The 17,643-nt window shown below is 51.1% G+C and overlaps 2 protein-coding genes across 3 annotated transcripts; both read right to left on the bottom strand.

Moving 5' to 3' along the window:
* Nucleotides 1-831: 831 nt before the first annotated feature.
* On the bottom strand, nucleotides 832-8,811 carry CUNH8orf33 (chromosome unknown C8orf33 homolog). 2 transcript variants are annotated; one of them, XM_071444597.1, is made up of 8 exons: nucleotides 8,701-8,811; nucleotides 7,314-7,401; nucleotides 6,804-6,880; nucleotides 4,698-4,832; nucleotides 3,830-4,509; nucleotides 2,265-2,355; nucleotides 2,008-2,154; nucleotides 832-1,885 (listed from the first exon to the last, which is right to left on the bottom strand). In XM_071444597.1, the coding sequence occupies exons 1-8, from the start codon at nucleotides 8,714-8,716 to the stop codon at nucleotides 1,692-1,694; spliced, it is 1,428 nt and encodes a 475-aa protein (XP_071300698.1). In that variant the 5' UTR covers nucleotides 8,717-8,811; the 3' UTR covers nucleotides 832-1,691. The 2 variants fall into 2 exon arrangements, with proteins under 2 accessions (XP_071300698.1, XP_071300699.1); XM_071444598.1 differs by lacking the exons at nucleotides 6,804-6,880; nucleotides 8,701-8,811 and adding an exon at nucleotides 8,091-8,676.
* A 659-nt stretch (nucleotides 8,812-9,470) lies between these two features.
* Nucleotides 9,471-17,531, bottom strand: AMDHD2 (amidohydrolase domain containing 2). The gene is made up of 11 exons (XM_071444599.1): nucleotides 17,136-17,531; nucleotides 16,411-16,547; nucleotides 15,600-15,739; nucleotides 15,201-15,255; nucleotides 14,592-14,804; nucleotides 13,464-13,552; nucleotides 12,360-12,504; nucleotides 12,001-12,108; nucleotides 11,235-11,303; nucleotides 10,702-10,803; nucleotides 9,471-10,306 (listed from the first exon to the last, which is right to left on the bottom strand). The coding sequence occupies exons 1-11, from the start codon at nucleotides 17,216-17,218 to the stop codon at nucleotides 10,218-10,220; spliced, it is 1,230 nt and encodes a 409-aa protein (XP_071300700.1). The 5' UTR covers nucleotides 17,219-17,531; the 3' UTR covers nucleotides 9,471-10,217.
* Between the last annotated feature and the right edge of the window lie 112 nt (nucleotides 17,532-17,643).

The following is a 17,643-nucleotide window of genomic DNA, read 5'->3' as shown; positions in this document are numbered from 1 at the left end:
AGAATACTTCTGCAGCCTTCTGCAGCAAGGATTTTATAATATTTTAGCAGCTCTAGCTTTACCTGAGACATGACAAGGAAAAAAGTAACTATTTCCCAGACATCTCCTGCATAATCAGCCAGGGAAGCAAACAGCTGTAGCTCCAAGGTCATGTAGATGATGCTCTTGAATCTCAGTAAACAGCATGAAAACATGAAAAGCATGACAAGGACACAGCTTTTGTATGTTAAATGTAAAATCCGGGAAATAAAAAAAAATACTGTCTAAGATTGTTCTATACATTCAAAGTAACAGCTGTGCTCCTTGGCAAATAAAGTGTGCCAATCTCAACTTCCAGTTTTCATCTACTGACTTACAAGAGACAAATTAATTTGTCCATGTTTCTCTTCATCATGTATATTACCTGTTTCTCCCCATCATATGTTACCCAGGTTCAGTTTCTTCTTATGCCCACACAGCAATTCTTTAAAATACTATTTTTAAATATTTACAATTTAAAAGAAATAAAAAAGTATTGTAGATGCAACTGCCTGCCATCAGAGCTTAGTAATAAAATTAATTTTTTAGAGCCACAATCAGGTTTTTAGCCTTTCACAGCCAATGTTTTTCACCATCTCTCAGCTGCTCTCAGCATTCCCTGGAATCTGGCTACACTCCCATTTCCCACTTCTCACACAGGCTGACTGGACTATAAAAGGCACTGCTCCCTAGGGACGGACACCTGATACCATGTAGCCTTTCACAGCATTTCATATGCTTGGTGGGAAGATCTTCTGCATGAACTTAAGAGATGGGTTCAGTGACTCAAGCAGTATTGAGTGGAGACACACATTCAAAAAGCCAAAATTTAATACAAATCAAATGGAAGAGAGTCTTTGGGCTGTGACAGCTTATTTTATCACCACCCAAGGCTGGCATGCAGCTAATTTTCCCTCTGAGGCACTAGTGGTCGTAACTGAGCTACTAATAAAGTAAACTTTATTTAAGAGTTGATTGTACATCCTTCCTAGCTGTCCAGAACCTGGCTTCAGCAACAAAAAATTTCCCAGTTTTCCTGGAAACAACTGTCCTTACATCTCTAGGCTGGATTAAATCATGATGTGCAGTTTTATTCTAGGTCTGTACCTGTCAATGAAAGAGATGAATGAGCAAAAATGGGTCTCACTTTTCCCCAAAGACGCTGAGCTCATGCTCCTCCATGTCAGGGATGCCACACTGCTGGTATTTGCTGGATGCCAGAAGCTGCATTCACACAGACTTGGGGAGTGGAAGCACCCAGCGATTCACTGCTCTGGATCTTGATTCCAAACCATTCCCTGCTGTATGCACTGCCACCTTAGCTGCTAGAAAGGCTCTGCTCTATTTAAAAGCAATGGGAGAAAGGGAAAAATCTCACGATGTAGAAGACAGACTCTACAGTTAATGTCAATTCTACAGGAAAGAAAGCAGATCCTTCCACACTGCTCACCCCTTCAAAGGTGCCTTTCTCCGACGTGAGCACAGAGGAGCACTTTATGTAGGCTGAGTTTTGGGGTCATATACATACTAGGCAGATCTGATTTAAACTTCTGGATAAGACACCCAGGAAGAAGATCCAGAGATTCATGCATGACATTTCCTACTGCCCAGCACCTTTCCACCATTCTTCAGTTTACAGGAGATCTGGCACAGTTTTAGTCAAAGTGACTTTTCTAGAAGAAATTAAAGTGAAATTCTTGGGGAGTTGTGAAATTGAATAAGCCTCTGTTAAGTGTCCTGTGTGACTCTGAAGAGGATTCTGCTGAACCTTGGCTTTTCCTGCAGGCTCCCAAGCACTTCCGGATGAACTGGCCATTCTTCTTGCGGACGCTTCCCTTCAACTCCACGATCCTGGCAGATTTTGCAGCTTAAAGAGAGGAGAAAAAATAAGAGGCAATCAGTCATCTCATATAGCAAGGCCTCAGTCTGCAAAGTATAGGGCAGGATTGAAGCCCTTTCTTCTCCTTCTCACATGCAAAGTTCTCCTACCTGTTTCCATAAGCTTCAGCTCTCTGCACAGCTCCTCCTGCATCTTCTTCCTGTAGTCTCCAAACATGGCTCTCATGAGCTGACGCTTCTTCACCAGTGGAGCCTTGTCACTGCGCAGTGTCCTGATTGCCCTGAGAGCCTCCTCAGCTGCAGCAAAGGAGAAACAACACGCACGTTAAGGCTCCCTGCTGGCTCTGCCCCTGCATTCCTGCCAATGCTGCCCCCAGGAAAGAATTCTTCTTTACTTCAATACTTACCCTGCTTTGGAGTGGGTTTCTGTGTCTTCAAGCCGAGTTCCAGCTGGTTCACACACCAGTCCACCTCTTTCCACAGCTGCTCATCTGACTGCTATCAACATGAGGCACATGAGCAAGAGGAAGTAAATCACCCAAAAATTACAGCAGCAGTTGCTACACAGGATGAAAGGGAACTCCATAAAGTCAGGACTAGTTGAAATACTATGTTCGGGCGATCATTTAATAGACTTCATGACATTTTCCCTCTAGTGTTTTTCATCAGATAAACGAAAAGCACTGTGCAAATGTTTAGTTGCAACTCACTGTCTCTATTAGATGGATTTAATGTGTGGCTGCCACTCAGAAGGCGCTGTTTTCTGGAAAGCTGTTCAGCTTTCAAAGAAACTTACAGACGGGAGAAATAAACATTAACAACAAAAAGCCCCTATCCTCAAACCTGCACAAAATTTAAAACAGCAAACAATGGGCAAAATCAGAAGCTGAGTCTTTCTTCTCAGCTCCTCTGTGCTTGCTCAGCCAGAAATGCATGAGGGACAAAGAAAATGAAGCCCATGGAGATGAAGGAAGCCAAGCGCCATTGAGCAAACCAGCCGGCTAACTCAGCGGTGGGACAGGGAAACAGGGCTGCACCCTGGGACTGAAGCAATTCTTAACTGTTATGTACATGTAAATACAAATGCCCTCACAGTGTCTCCTTTTACCTACAACAGTCTCCTTCCAAAGGACTGGAAGGGCTTTACCTGACCTTCAACTCTTCCTATGTCTCTGGTGCTCAGCAGTGTTTATCGGTAGGACTGCAGGTGAAGCAGACTTTTGGATGAAATGTTCCAAAGGCAGATGAACACTCAGTGCAATTTCCTTGCAAAATATTAAGAAAATTAAGGTTTTGTGCAATCTTGTGTTATAGTATGGATCAGCTGGCACTGTTTGTTAGTAAAACCTACACCAGTGCTGAAAAGTGAAATAAAATTAAGACCTTGACCGTAGCAGAATAGAAGACCTCAGGGTGTGCCTTAATGTTGTGTTTACACATAACCTGCAATTTCAGTTGATTTCTGGGCCATGCCCTACAGAGGAACCTTCTCGGAAGGACCCTTGAGCTCTGCCACAGTCCTTGGCTACACCAGGTGGCACTTCTGTGCCTTGGCTTTGCTCCTTGTACTACGAAAGCAATTCATCCTGCAACACACACATCAGAGCTACAGGGCCTGCCTCAGCACCCACAAGGCACCAGCTTGGCACAAACTAAAGACAGTTACCTCCATTTCCTGTTTTTATTTTCTTAAGAAAACATGGCATCCAGCTCCCCAGGATTAGCTGTCACAAGCCTAAATATGAAATCTTTCAGCACAAATCTGAAGGACCATTAACTTCCTTTGCTCTGGTCAGGTTCCTCAGCTGTGTAGCAGAGAAAGCAAACAGCTGCTGGAACATGTAAGCAGCAAATGTGGTCCTTCAGCTTCCATCTCAAGGCAGTATGCTAATTGTTCATCTGTGCAAAGAGATAAAGTGTCTCTTTAGCTCGAGGGTTTATAAATAATGGGATTCCATCAGTATTTAATTACCTGAGAGGTCTCATCCTGATGGGAAGTATCTGTATTTTTACAGCTGTTAGCTTCCGCCTTTGCCTTCCTGCTGGTCTCAGTTTCTTCTGTTTTGTTTTTACTGACAGGTGCTTTTTGTTTCTTCTTTTTTTTCTTCTGGGCAGCTCCACCTCCTGTTGATTTCTCTGTCATTGCCTCATCTGCAGGGGCTGTCTCTGTTTGGGGGATCTTTGATGTGACATGGCTTCTATCCTCTTTGGGTGCATTCCCTGTCACTCGAGTCACCTCAGGCTTCTGCAAGGCTGCAGCCTGTGGCAGAGCTGCTGATTCAGCAGGCAGTGAAGAATCTGCTGTGTCCTCTGTATGTTGGCTTCCTGGAAGTAATTGAAGATGAGGACAGTCTTCATCTGGGATGGCAAAGTTGAAAGCAAACTTGGGTTCTTGTCCAGAGGCAGCAAACCTCAAGGGGCCATTCCAGTTCTCCTGCTTGGTGGCTCTGACAGTGTTTTGTACCTGCTCAGCACCACTGTCACCACAGTCAGCTTCTGGGTCGGTCTTGGAAAGTGTAAAATCAAATCGGAAGCTGCTGCCAGATGATGTGAACAACTCAGGCTTTGCCTCAGGGGTTGGGTCAGACTGTTTCACACCATCTGCAGTCTGCCCCTTGCTTGGCTGTACTTCCACTGCGTCAGGGGTCATGCCTAGAAAAGACAAAGAATATTGTTTCAATACTGGTGTTCTCAATGAACCAGTTTCCTACCATGGGGGTGCCACTGCAGTTTCCACTCTAAGGCACTGCCAGAGAGGTGACTCAATTAATGCTGCAACCTAAGAAATCTACAGAAAAGAACCAAATCTCACCATCCCCCGAGAGACAGCTGAAGCTCACCTTTCTCAATGCTCTTCTGACCCTCATCCATCTTGAGATGACAATCCCCAAACTCATTGCTCATCACTTGTTGCTTGACTGCGAGAGGAGTCGCAGGGGAGTGCAGGTCCTCGAAAATGTGTTGGGTCTCCTCTGCTGCACTCGGAAAACACCAAGAGAGACAAGAAGCAGTTTACAGGGGGCCTTAAAATCCACACAGTGGGATGCTGATGAGTGACTGTTCTCTTAATGTGCTCTGTGTTCATATCACCTCTAACTAATCCATAACTAGCATTCAATTGAAAGGGAGCTCCAAGTGCTTCCAGAAGCTCAAATACTGTGACATGTTCCTGCAGAGAGGGGAAAAAAAAATCTTAACTTATTACTTACAGTCAGACTCTTACACTGCAGTAAGTGCACTGCTAATGGCACAGAAACTACAGAGGGCTTAGCAATCTTTCCCTCAAGAGAAGACAAATTCCAGAACCTAACTCAGTGTCTCTTCTCTGGAAAACTGGAAAAAATCTAAATAGAAGGCATACCCTGAAAAGCAGGACTCTCGCTCTTGCTTACAAACCAGCCTGAACACAACAAGAATCCAAAGCTTTTGTGTTAGAACAAATTCTCTAAAAAACAGAGTTGTTCTGTGACAGTGGTCCCCAAGACCTCAACTTGGAAGCACTAAATATAGTCTTGCAGTGTTTGTCCCACTTATTTTAAGCTACTGAACAACTTGAGAGTAGTACTGTGGAATGGGAACCTTCCACCTCTCCCAGCTGCAGCACCTGACCATCCTCTCAGGAAAGAACCTTTCCCTAATCCAGTCTAAAAATCACCCCCTAACACAGCTCCAGCCATTTCCTGGGCCCTGTCCCTGGTCACAGAAAGCAGAGATCAGAGCTGCCCCTATGCTGCCCCTCAGGAGGAGCCACAGCCCCAATGAGCTCTGTGCTCCATCTCTTCTCCTCCAGCTGAACAGGCCAAGTGCCCTCAGCTGCTCTTCCTATGGCTTCCCCTTGAGACCCTTCCCCATCCTCATATCCCTCTCCTTGGACACTCTCAAACAGTCACAGACCCTTCTGATATTGTGGTGCCCCAGCACTGGAGGTGAGGCTGCCCCAGGGCAGGGCAGGGTGGGACAATCCCCTTCCTGTCTCAGCCAATGCTGAGCCTGATGCACCCCCAGCCACGGTGGGACAGAAGTGAGATGTACCTTCACAGCATCTGGTGTCAGGGTCCTGACTACATGAATTCCTGTTTCAAGGGGTTTGGCTAGCTGCAATCCAGGCCAGTTACACAACAAGAGCTAGAGAAAGCTCCAGGGAGCTGCTTCCCTCCTTCACCTGGGAGTTACTCTAAGCTGAGTACCTCATGCATACAGTGCTACACCCAAACAACTCATTGATTCAGACCCTGAATTCCTGGCTAGATGTTGGATCAGCCTCCTCACCAGACTTCTCCAGCAACTGGGACTCCAGGCAGAGCCTGGGTACCATCAGCAGCACTGCTGAGCTCTCTTGGCTCACATACTGTTCTGGCCAGGGCACTGCTTCTGCTGCCTCTTTCCTGTGCTCAGCCCCTGCTTCCCCTCCAGGAGCTGTCTTCCCTCCTGCTGGGCACTGGGGACCAGTACAGGACACATTTCTAACAAAATGGTCTGATCACAGAATAGCTTGGGCAGAAACTTCAAAGCTCATCCACTCCTGCCATGGGCAGGGACACCTTCCACTATCCCAGGTTCACCCAAGCCCTGTCCAGCCTGGCCTTGGACACTTCAGGGATCCAGGGGCAGCCAGAGCTTCTCTGGGCACCCTGTGCGAGGGCCTCACCACCCTCACAGGGAAGAATTCCTTCCTAGGATCTAAGCATTATCTCTGGCAGTGGGAAGCCATTCTCCCTTGTCCTGTCCCTCCATCCCTTGTCCCAAGTCCCTCTCCAGCTCTCCTGGAGCCCCTTTAGGCACTGGAAGGGGCTCTGAAGTCTCCCCAGAGCTTTCTCTTCTCCAGGATGAACAATCACAACCCTCTCCCAAAAGCCTTAATTTTTCCTGGAGCCTGATGCTCAAGCACAAGGTGTAGGCACCTGTCAGTCACTGCTCCATCCTCAGGTGGACCAGCAAACACTCACCTGAGCATCTTACATAGGGTTCATAGTCCTCTGCCAAGGTTAGGTATGGACCAGCAGCAGGACATGTGTCGGCAGCTCTACAAATTGGATTAACGAGATCAAACTATGACCTTATAGAATTTTATCTTCCATGTAATTTTTCCCTGGAACAAGCTTCACAAAAATAAACCTACTGGTGTTTGAGGGCCAGACATGCTGGCACAGTATTTCCTTAAGATGAAAAACAAAGACAGAGCTGTAGCAGAACTAAACAAGTCATTATATGGGAAAAAAAGAACATGACAAAGAATACAGAAAACAGGGAGAACAAACACTAAATGAATGAAAGATAAAAACTGCTTCCAGAAACACAATCCTTAAAGCCCAATATTGTCCTGTGTTTAGAACAAATCCCAAATAACACAAGAACAGGGAATATAAAGGAGAGAAGAAACAGAAAAACATACACATCCGCTAAATCACGCCCAAGACCAGAATAGGGGGGATGTGGGTTGATAAAGAGGAACATACCTAGTTTGGGGTGTGGAGTGAGATGGAGATCTGCCTCCAGTTGTGAAATGCACCACTCCAGCTCCTCCTGAAACACACCTTGGGGAGCCTTGGACATCGTGTGGGGAAGGCAGAATGATTAGAAGCACAAATCTCTCACCTCCAAAACTGAGTTTTCTGAGGCCTCCCTTCTCACAGGAGGTCAGACCTGGCTTTTACATTGGAAGTGTGCTGTGTAACAGTTCATTTATACCATAAATCAACACAGCACAGGGACACATGTCCTGTGTGGAGAGCACCACATGAGCCCTCTTCATTACAAAAATTACAGCTCTTACTAGCAGGAAACCCTACTACTCCCGGCAAGCCAGGACTTCCCACAGATTTCTTTTTCATCTTTTTCTCCACTTGTCCCTTTTTAAAAGCCCCAAATGGAAGATTTCTCATTTTTTCCTGAAGCTTAGGCAATGGCATAATGTCTCCACAGCAGGAAATTTCCCTTTAGCACAGCTCTGGTAACACACAGAATTTGTCTTTAGCCTAAACACAAGCCCTTGAGACCCCATGTGCTATACTTCTGCGCTGGCTGCCTCTCGATAAGCAGGTGGAAGTTAAGGTTTGCAGCCCGCCTGGGGACAAGGCACACTAAAACACTGGGAACGAAAAGAATGCTCAGGATAAGGAGACGAGCAGGGATTGGGAAAGGCACCAGAGCTGGGAAAGCCTTTAAGGAGAACCTGCGGGAGCTGGGCCCGGGCCCGGTGCGGTGAGAGGGGCTGGGCGCGGGCCGGGCCTTACCTGCTCCATGCCGGCCTCCCCGCGCCGCCGCCGGAGGAAGCGGCCCCACCGCACCGCCCACCTCCGGTCACGGGCCTCGTGTGGGCGCTGGGAGCAGCCCCGCCCGGGGCCGGCACCACCAGCTGGAGCTCGGGGTCCGCTCTGGGCCTCTCGGAGGCCCCCGGATCCTCCCCCGGCTGCGGGCTCAGGGCGGGCGGGCCGGGCCGGTGCGCGCCGCGCTCAGCGCTCCGGCCGCTCCCCGCACTGCCGCCGCCGTTCCGCCCGAGAGCGCCGGGCCCCACGGGCCGCAGGCCCCAGCGCCCATCTTGGCCGCGCGTTTGTGACCCCTGCGCCTCCCTCCTGCTCCCCTGAGCCGCGCATTGTGCCGGACACACGTGTGCCCACGGAGCGGGCCGCGGGTATCTGGCGGTGCCGCCTTCCCTGGGCCAAATCCCCGCAGGAGCGCCCATACCAGCCCCGGCCCCTCGCATGCCAGCCTGACGGAGGCCATGCCAGCAAGCACCAGGGCAGGCAAAAAAAGGTTCATACACACCTACTGGTACTGTCTAATCCCATTCCTGGTTTAGATTTCTTTTTGATTATTTAATTTTGTAAATAAAAAGTTAGACACCTTGTTTCATAGGCATTTTTCCCTATTGGATTGTTTCCAACAACAGCCAGATGATCCCCGTGAGGTCAGTACTGCAGCAGCACAGCGTGTCACTGCACAGGGTGTGGTGTCTCTCAAATGCTTCAAACCATGGAGGTTATAATTTTTCTTGACATTGGCAGTTGATGTTAGAAATTCTCCAAGGCTGACAGAAGGGCTCTAAAGTGCTGGGGAACCACTTCGAAATGTTGCTGCTAAAGATTATAAAATAGTACTGGAAAAATCGGTACATTTCTGCCAATCCCAACCTGACTTCTGTCTGCCTTACAATCTCCACCCTCACTGAGACTTAGCCGTTGTCTGAGCCCTCTCCTCATTACAAAAAACACCTCAGTGGTCTGAGCCCTAACCATGGTTGTCTTGAGACTTTATCTCGAGGCTTATTCTGAGTGGTTGAGTAGGGTCGAAATTAGCCTCAGCCTTCATATACAAGTGTCCCAGCATCAGGAAAAAATCTGACAGTCAAGTATTGGAGAAGATAATGAGCACAAAATAATGAGTTATCATATCCATCTTGAAAGGCCAGAATCCCACCGCAGTTTTCCTCTCCCTCAGTGCCTGGAGCTGGACTGAAGGCTTGTGAACCTGTCACCACCAGTCTGGCTGCATCCCCTAAAGCAAAGTTTTCCATCCATAGCCTGAGGAATGAACAAACCCATCAGGCGATGCAAAGGCTCTTCTTGGTATGGCTGGCACAGAGCCTGCAGAACCCATCCAGATAGAGCAAGGAGTGAAAGGAACATTGTTTTATGTGGTAGAACACTGTTCATATCTCCAGCTCTGTAGACTCAATGCCCATGCAGGGTAAAGGCACAAAGGACCAGCAATGCCTTGGTATTCCTGGGTTTGATCTCTGCCCTGAGGATTCAGCCTCACAAGGACACCGACTAAGCGAGCTGTGGCAGCCTTGCTCTGAGGACACACAACAGAAGGGCTGTCAGGAGATCCAAATATGATCCTCAGCTTCTGCTTACACAACAGAAACCTTGTCATGGGAAGAGCTGTGAACTGAGCTGGTGGAAGCTGATGTCTAACAAGTCATGGCTGCCTGGGAGCAAAGCAAACAGCAGGCAGAAGAATTGTAATGGCTTGAGCCTGCCTCAGGTGTAGAGCAGGTTTGTGTGTGCTGTATAAACTGTGCAAAGGCTGGGACAACTCCTCACTGCTGTCAGATGGTGATAGGAGCACCTGTCTGGGGGCAGGACAGCTGTGCAGTTCTGTAGGTCACTCCAGGACTGGCATTCCTTGCCAGCACAGAGCTGCCTTCTTTCCCCATACCACCAACTGAGCACCAACAAATTTGTAGCAGGCATGGCTGTAACTGGAAGCTGGAAAATGCAGCTCTTTGGTATGAGGCTCCTTTGAGAGAGTTGCAGGAAAGAATTGGGAAAAAAAACCAAAAGAGAAAAGTGGGCTGGTTGCCAGAGCTGCTAACCACAGTGCCAGTGAGCCTTGGAGGGCACTGGGACAGCCCAGTGTCACATGCCCGACGCATCCTGTCGCCAGACTTCCTCGCCGGCAATGTATGTGGCTTGCACATACAGGCTGTCATTCAACATTAGGAAATCTGTGTTGGACAAGAGAGAAAGAAAGCAGCTGTCAGAATGGAGCTGCTGGAGTTGGCTGGGGAGAGCTGAGATCATTGGAGAAGGACTTCTCCCCAATGGATGGCACTGCAGTGCAATCCTGGCAATGGCAACTCTGCTTTCTGCTCAGCTGAGATGTGGGGGGCACTCCAAAGGGTTTCCCAAACACCACCAGCATCCAAGGGAAAAACCATTGGAGCAAAAGGGAAAAACCACTGGAGCAAAAGCCTAGAACATATCCCAGGTGGAGCAAGTCTCCCTGCAGCTCCCACCAAAACAGGGGATGAGCATATGCACACAAAGCAGCCCCTGATTTGCTCCAGCACCCCTGACACTATTGTCTCCATACCAGTACGTGCTGTGCCCACACCAGTACCTGCATCGGAGTCATAATTCAGTGTCCCCTTTTTATGTTCAATCCCCAGGAGCTGAGCGGGATGCAGAGACGCCGCCTCCAACGCAGTCTCTACCGAGCACCCTTGGACAGAGAATTTGGGAGATGTTAGGGCAGCCAGAGCCCCGTTGCCAGAGCAGCCCAAATCCCCCTGGACAAGGCAACACCCAACCAGGCAGTTGACGGACCCAAGCTGGAACACCCTCAGCACAGCCAGCTGGAGCTGGGAAGGGAGATATCCCTACAGGAGAGAGCAGGCATAGGAAAACTGAATACCTAGGGTATGGAGAAGAGAAAACCATGCACTTTTGTGAGGAAGAAGCAGGAGAGTTCACCTCTCATTAGTTCTATTAGTTCCCCCTCAAAAAGGTGCTCATCTGAGGGCACTGATCCCAGCCCTTGCCATGTCTCAGGTGAGAGGGAACATTCCTGGTGAAATGGACATATCTGGCAAAAGCAAGACCTCCTCCCGTGTCAACATAGGGAGCAGCAACTTGTGGACAGGGCTCTCTTACCTGTGGCTTCTTGGAAGTGTCGCACACAGGTGTCCATGGTCGCCACGCTGCCACTCAAGGTCTTTGTGCCTGGGAAGAAACAGGATGGCACTGAGCAGCGCCCATAGCTCACAGCAAGAAGCAGGGCACGAGGGAAGCATAATGGGACCAGAAGTGCAGAAGTCCTGTGTTGCAGGAGGAGCAAGCTGAAGAGTCTGCAGCCACTTCCTACTGGAGCACAGGAAGAGGTATGTGGGTGTTATCCCCAGCTCCACTATCAGACCAGCTGGACTAGGTGAAACCAGCTCACAACACAGGCATCTGCTGCCAGAGGAAGGGAATGGAGAAAGGAATGCTCCTTCACTGAAATACCATCCCAGTCTTCATCTGCTTGGGAATTTGAAACTTAGGGAATTTAGCTAGCAGGAAGTGGTAGTGTTATAATGAAGAAAAGGGACAATAAATATCTCTAAGATTTCTCTGTCCTTACTGATACCCTGAACCTCTAGCACCCTTGACACTGGGCAATGAAGCTTTCTTTCCAAGATGTTGCAGACAGCTAGAACTGGCCAGATTCCTCCACGAGGGTGGCACACTTCTCTTCTTTACCAGGAATTTCATTATCCCCAAGGCCAAGTCACTGCAGATCCACCAGGCATCAAAACCCAAGAGAGTGGCACAAATGCTGCCACACGCCAACAGGGACAACAAGGCGTGCTCAGCTCCTCAGGAATGGTGCCAGTGGCAGAACTGTCCCCGGCTCTCCAGCAAGGGGGACAGCACTTACCTGCAATATAGGTGTTCAGCCCATCGATCTCCACTACCTGCTGACCCAGTGTGTGCCGACCCGGTGCCAGCCCCATGCCAGCGATTGCATCTGTCACCAGCACCAGCCCTACGGAACACAAGGAAAGGGGCCTTGTCAACACTGCTGCTGATTTTGCTGCAGCTCCAAGCACTGTGCTCTGTTGACCCTCCCAGAGAGGAACCAGGTGTCTCCAGCCACATCGCACCAAAGCAAGAGGACTGAGGGATCAGCACATGTGGCTGTGACCTTCCAGACAGCAAGGGCAGCACAAATGTCTTCTGGGAGATGGTGCAGTGCTTGCAGTGGCTGGTAACACTGTGGGGACTGCCATGGCTCACCTTTGGGGTGGGCTCGGTGGGCAATGCGCAGGGCAGCGGGGTTGGTGTGGATGCCATCAGAAATCATGCCATAGAAGACCCTCCGCCCAGCAGGAATCTTGTCGCTTGTCAGCAGCCCCACAATGCCAGGGTCACGGTGGTGGAACTGCTCGAGGGGAAAGAGGAGACAAGCTGTGGAGGACCAGGACACACTGGCTGAGACTTCAGGGGATGCAGCTGCCATCTCTATCACACAGTGCCTGGCAGCTTTACCAGGCAAACCTGGGCATTCCCTTGAATCACAGAATCACAGGTTGGTTTGAGTTGGAAGGGACCATAAAGCTTATCTTGTTCCAACCCCTGCCCAACATTGGCAGTGTCACTTTCCACTATTCTAGGGTGCTCCAAGCTCCATCCAACCTGACCTTAAATGCTTTCAGGGACAGGACAGCCACAGCTCCTCTGGGTGCCAGGGTCTCAGTACCCTCACAGCCAACAATTTCTTCCCAGTATTCCATCTGACCCTGCCCTCTAGCAGTGGGAAAACATTCTTCCTTGTCCTGCAACTTCAGGCCTTTGTCCAAAGTCCCTCTCCAGCTCTCCGGGAGCCCCTTTAGGCACTGGAATGGGCTCAGAGGTCTCTCTGGAGCCTTCTCCAGGTGAGCAACCCCTTCTCTCCCAGCCTGGCTTCAGAGCAGAGGGGCTCCAGCTCTTGGAGCATCTCTGTGGTCTCTTCTATACTCACTCCAGCAGCTCCACATCCTTCTGATGTTGGCCCCAGGGCTGGAGGCAGCTCTGCAGGTGGGGTCTCACCTGAGTGGGGCAGAATCCCCCCTTCCCTGCTGCTCACACACAGGAGGGGGTCTGGGTGCACACAGCAAGGGCATGTCCAGCTCTCACCCACCAACACTTCCTAGTCCTTCTCAGTGATGAACTTCAAGAGTCTGCTACATCCTTGACTCTCTTTCAGATCCAGCAATAGGAATGTGAAGCCAGAGGTTCAGTGCCAAAACCTCATTACAAAGCATGGTACAAAACCAGCTGGGGAGAACACAGACCCATGGGGATCAGGAGAGAAAGCCCAAAAGCAGCCCTGGAGCAGGGCAGGTGCCTCTGGGGACTCACCGGCAGCATGGCATTGAAGAGGTGAGTGATGAAGGTTGCTCCGTGCTGCACAGCCTCCTCAGCCTGGGACAGATTAGCCACTGAGTGACCTGGGAACACAGACCAATGCCTGATTCCTCTGCCCATCTTTCCACTGATTTCCCTATAGGAGCAAAGACACTCCATCACTGGACTATGCTCTAATGCCCACCCTGGCCTGAGGTCTCAGGTGCAGCCTCGACACAGATGTGCCTGGCCATGACCCAGGGGGATTCTGGGAGTGGGTGCTTCACCCAAACTCCTTCAGTATTCACATCACAGCTGTCACAATGCTGCCTTGCTCACAGCATCTTGTCTTCAGGCTGAGTTTGTTGTCCAATGATACACCTTTCCGCTGGCCTCAGATACTTAAATGTTTTGTAGAGAATTATCAGAGGACACCCTCACAACAGTGGGAACTTTGCCAGGAAAACATATGGGAATCAAACTATCCAGAAAGAAACTTCTGTTTCCCCAACAGGACAGCAGCTCTGTGGGCTAACCTTGCCTTTCTGGAGTTCTTTATGTGGCTTTGGGATAAGAGATAGTCTGCTGTATGAATGCCCTTCTCACTAGACGTTTAATTTCACCCTGAATAACTTCCCCCCTTTAAAAAAAAAAATTATTCAATGATCTGAGACAAAGAAGAGTTTGTGAAGCAAAGGGAAAGAGAAACACAGCCAGTTTTAAGTCAGAGGCCAGCCAGATGTTGGAGGGAGCGGTTCCTACAGTACTTCTGGTTAAAAAACAGAGTTATCAAACCAACAGTAACCTTTGGAAAATGATTTCACCTGTCACATAAAGCCTAAAGCAGTGGAACTTCAGAGTTTGAACCTTCCACATCATCAAACCTCCACCTAAGACTGCAATTATTCCCTGTGTTAGAACAGCACCCTGTGTTTACTGCAGGGGCTCCTAAGTCGATACAAACTTTGGCCCTTGCCATGACAGACTGACAGCATCAAGCGAGGTCCCCATTTGTGACAGGTCTGTCGTCTCCATCCAGAATCCCACCCCGTCCAGTTGCACTGAGACACTGTTAGAGATGCCACAGCCTCAAGGGAGGGGTGGCCAGAGCTCCCCCTAAGCCCTGGGTGCCCCAGCCCTTACCCAGGGAGACGCAGATGCCCCGCTTGGTGAGCTCCTGGATCACTTCACTGCTCCTCCTCATTTCAGGGGCCAAGGTCACTATCTGGACACAGTCCAAGGAGCCGTAGGTGGCAAGCAGGTCCTGGAAAGCACCTGCCTCAAAGGTGCGGAGGCAGTGCTCTGGGTGGGCACCCTTTTTCTCCTTGCTGATGAACGGCCCTTCCAGGTGGGCTCCTGTCCAAACAGGAACAAAGAACCATGACCCTTCCTCCCCCTGCCAAGGACCAAGAAACCTGCTGTGTCTATTGTGCTCCAGTCACACTCTTGCCATTTTCTGCAGCAAAACACGTCTCAGGCAACTGTGAGCTCAGCACAGTGAAGATGCAGTGCTGGCCACTGGCCAAGCCAAGCCACCCCACTGTTCCAGGGGCTGGAGCAGTGTGTACGACCACAGAAAACACAGCAAAAGCCAGGCATAGACTAAGGGACAAGGTGGGTCTGTGCCCACCTGTGCATCCCTCCCACTGAGAGTTCCAGCCCCTATTTGTGCTCTGTAACTTCTTTCACCTCAACCATGAACAAGATAATTGCCCACGTAGAGTAGCACCACAGAGGGACAAATCCACTTACCCAGGACTCCCGCTCCATGGGCTCCACCATTTCTTACACTGATCTGAGGGAGAACCTAGAGAAAGGGGTTTGTCAGACATGGCAACACAGATACAGCCCCCCAGCCTGCCAAATCAGACCCAAATGTCAGGTCTGGAGGGAGATTTGTAGCTGGACCACTTGGGACCATCACAGCCCACAAAGGAAAAGCCGTCTCCAAACCTTGGTGTGCAGAGCTTGCTTGGGAGATATGGCTGTCTCAGCATTTTAAATGCTGAGGGCAAGAAACCTAGGGTAGAGTCCAGCTCCTCATGCCCATGGCTTTTCTGCCCTGGCAGCTATCCCAGTCTTGGCCTACCCACCTCCTGATACCAACTTCAGTCCCTGATCACCCTGCAGATGGGAGAGAAGGCTCCTTACCTGGTGGTACACAGATGGAGGAGAGGTCACCAGGGTGGGACAGAAAGAGGTCACTCCATGGGAGAGGATTTTCTGACTGACCAGGTCAATACCTGATTTGAAGTCATCTGTAGCCAGAGAGAAGTCCACCCCAAAGCCTCCTGCACCACAAACAAAACAGGGTTGAAACTGCCGCTTCCCCAGGGAGTGTGCTCCACCCAGAAACACTGCAGAAAGACTTTGTGTGACTGGAGGGAGATGTTCCATTTGTAGGGTGCTGACATAGAGGACTCCACCAGCACTTCTGTCCTACATTCCAAGGTTCCACAAGTACAAATCTCACCATCACTGCCCTGATTAAGTGCTCTTTCCCACAGCACCCCAGTGTTTTGCACGCACAACCTTTTTAGTTTGATGCAGGGCAAAATGTGACAATTCCCAGCTGAAAAGGGAACTGCCTACCAACTTTAGCTACCATAGAACAAGCCCCTCTTTCCTTCTGAAGAGAGCTGTTGCTGTTAATTGTTATTGTTCCTATGGGAAGTCTTGCCCTCTCCTCCCACATCCTGGAAAGGGTAGGGCAGGGATCCTGCCAGTGCAGGGGCAGGGTAAAATATAGATAAAAATGCGTTCAGAGGAAACCCTCACCTGGCCAAAGGGGATCACTTACACAATAGCAGCTACCATAGGCAAAATTGCTCTTTGTCATTGGTTGGGTGACTAACACCTCCCTTGAGCAACTGAAACGTGGCCATGGGCAGTGGGGCTGGGGGTCAGGGATGGACAAACCCGGGATGCCCCCAGTCTGTGAGTGCATGTAGCTTCACTGTACCATTGATCTGGACATCGATGAAACCTGGGGCGATGATGCTGTCCTTGCAGTCCAGCTGGACATCAGCAGAGCCCTTTTCGTCAAAGAAGAGTTTCTCTGGGTTGAGGATCTTCCCCTCTCGCACCCACAGGTCCTCCCTAGAGGGACAGTCACACACACCAAGCTCTGGTGCCATCTGCAGCACGTGGAGCAGGTGGCTGTGCCCCAGTGACAGCGATCCTGAGCAGAGTGCATCCCACCGGCAGCTCCAGCCACGGGCTCTGCGATGTCTGTCAGAGCACAGCTGCTCTTTCAGCTGGGACACAATGAGCAGCCCTCTCTGCCTGGCTCTGGCTCTACAAAACTCACAGGAGTGGGATTTTCACGGGCTGCCCCTCGAAGGTGGTGGTGATGATGGCCAAAACACCAAGGGGCTGGCAGAAGGGGCAAAACAACAGGGACCGTACACCACACCCACCCCATCTCCCTCCAAAACGCGGCAGAGGGGACATGGGATGGTAGAACGCGGCAAGGGGAGGGCCAATAGCCGGTGCACAAGGGAGCTGGCGACCGTCCCTCGGCACTGCAGGTGTCAGGTCAGCTCGGCAGCCTGTCCGGCAGCCCCCACAGCCCTGGTACCCACAGACAACACGATACCCCCCAGACAGCCCTGGTACCGCCGGACACCACGGTACCCCCAAGAGCCCTGGTACCCCCAGCCACTCTGGCACCGCCGGTACCCTCACCGCTGGAGCTGGTGGTCCCTCAGGATGCGGCAGTTAGTGAACTGCACGATGGGCGCGTCCGAGACGGATTTGTTGGACGGCATCGCGGGGCAGCGGGAGCCGGCGGGAAGCGCGAACCCCCTGGCGGCCGGCGCAGGGGGAAGGGACCGGGCGTGGCGAAGCAAAGCCAGGCCGCGGCTCCGGTGCGAGCGGCTGCCGCGGGACTGGACAGCCGGCGAGGGGCGGAGGCACCGGAGCACCGCCCCCGGGGCAGGCGGAGGGTGAGCTCCCTCCCCTGCCCGGCGCTCTGAGCCGACGCTGTGAGGAATAAGCCCCACGGGGCCACGCGGGCAGGCGCCGCCGCGACACCCGAGGAGCGCCGGCCCGGGGCGCTGTCCCACCCCGGGGGCACCGGGGCCCGGGGGCGTGGTCTGCGCGCGGCCTCGCCCCGCAGCACCGCCCACTCCCGGTCACGTGAGCGCGCTCGGCACGTGCCGGGATTCCCCACCCGCCCTGCGGCACGTGACCG

This window comes from Agelaius tricolor, unplaced genomic scaffold (genome assembly GCF_023055355.1).
Source record: "Agelaius tricolor isolate 1412-34295 unplaced genomic scaffold, bAgeTri1.0.p SCAF_19, whole genome shotgun sequence".
In the NCBI taxonomy this organism is placed as follows: domain Eukaryota; kingdom Metazoa; phylum Chordata; class Aves; order Passeriformes; family Icteridae; genus Agelaius; species Agelaius tricolor.
The sequence above is the reverse complement of the archived record's forward strand: the minus strand, read 5'-3'. Positions and strand labels throughout refer to the sequence as shown.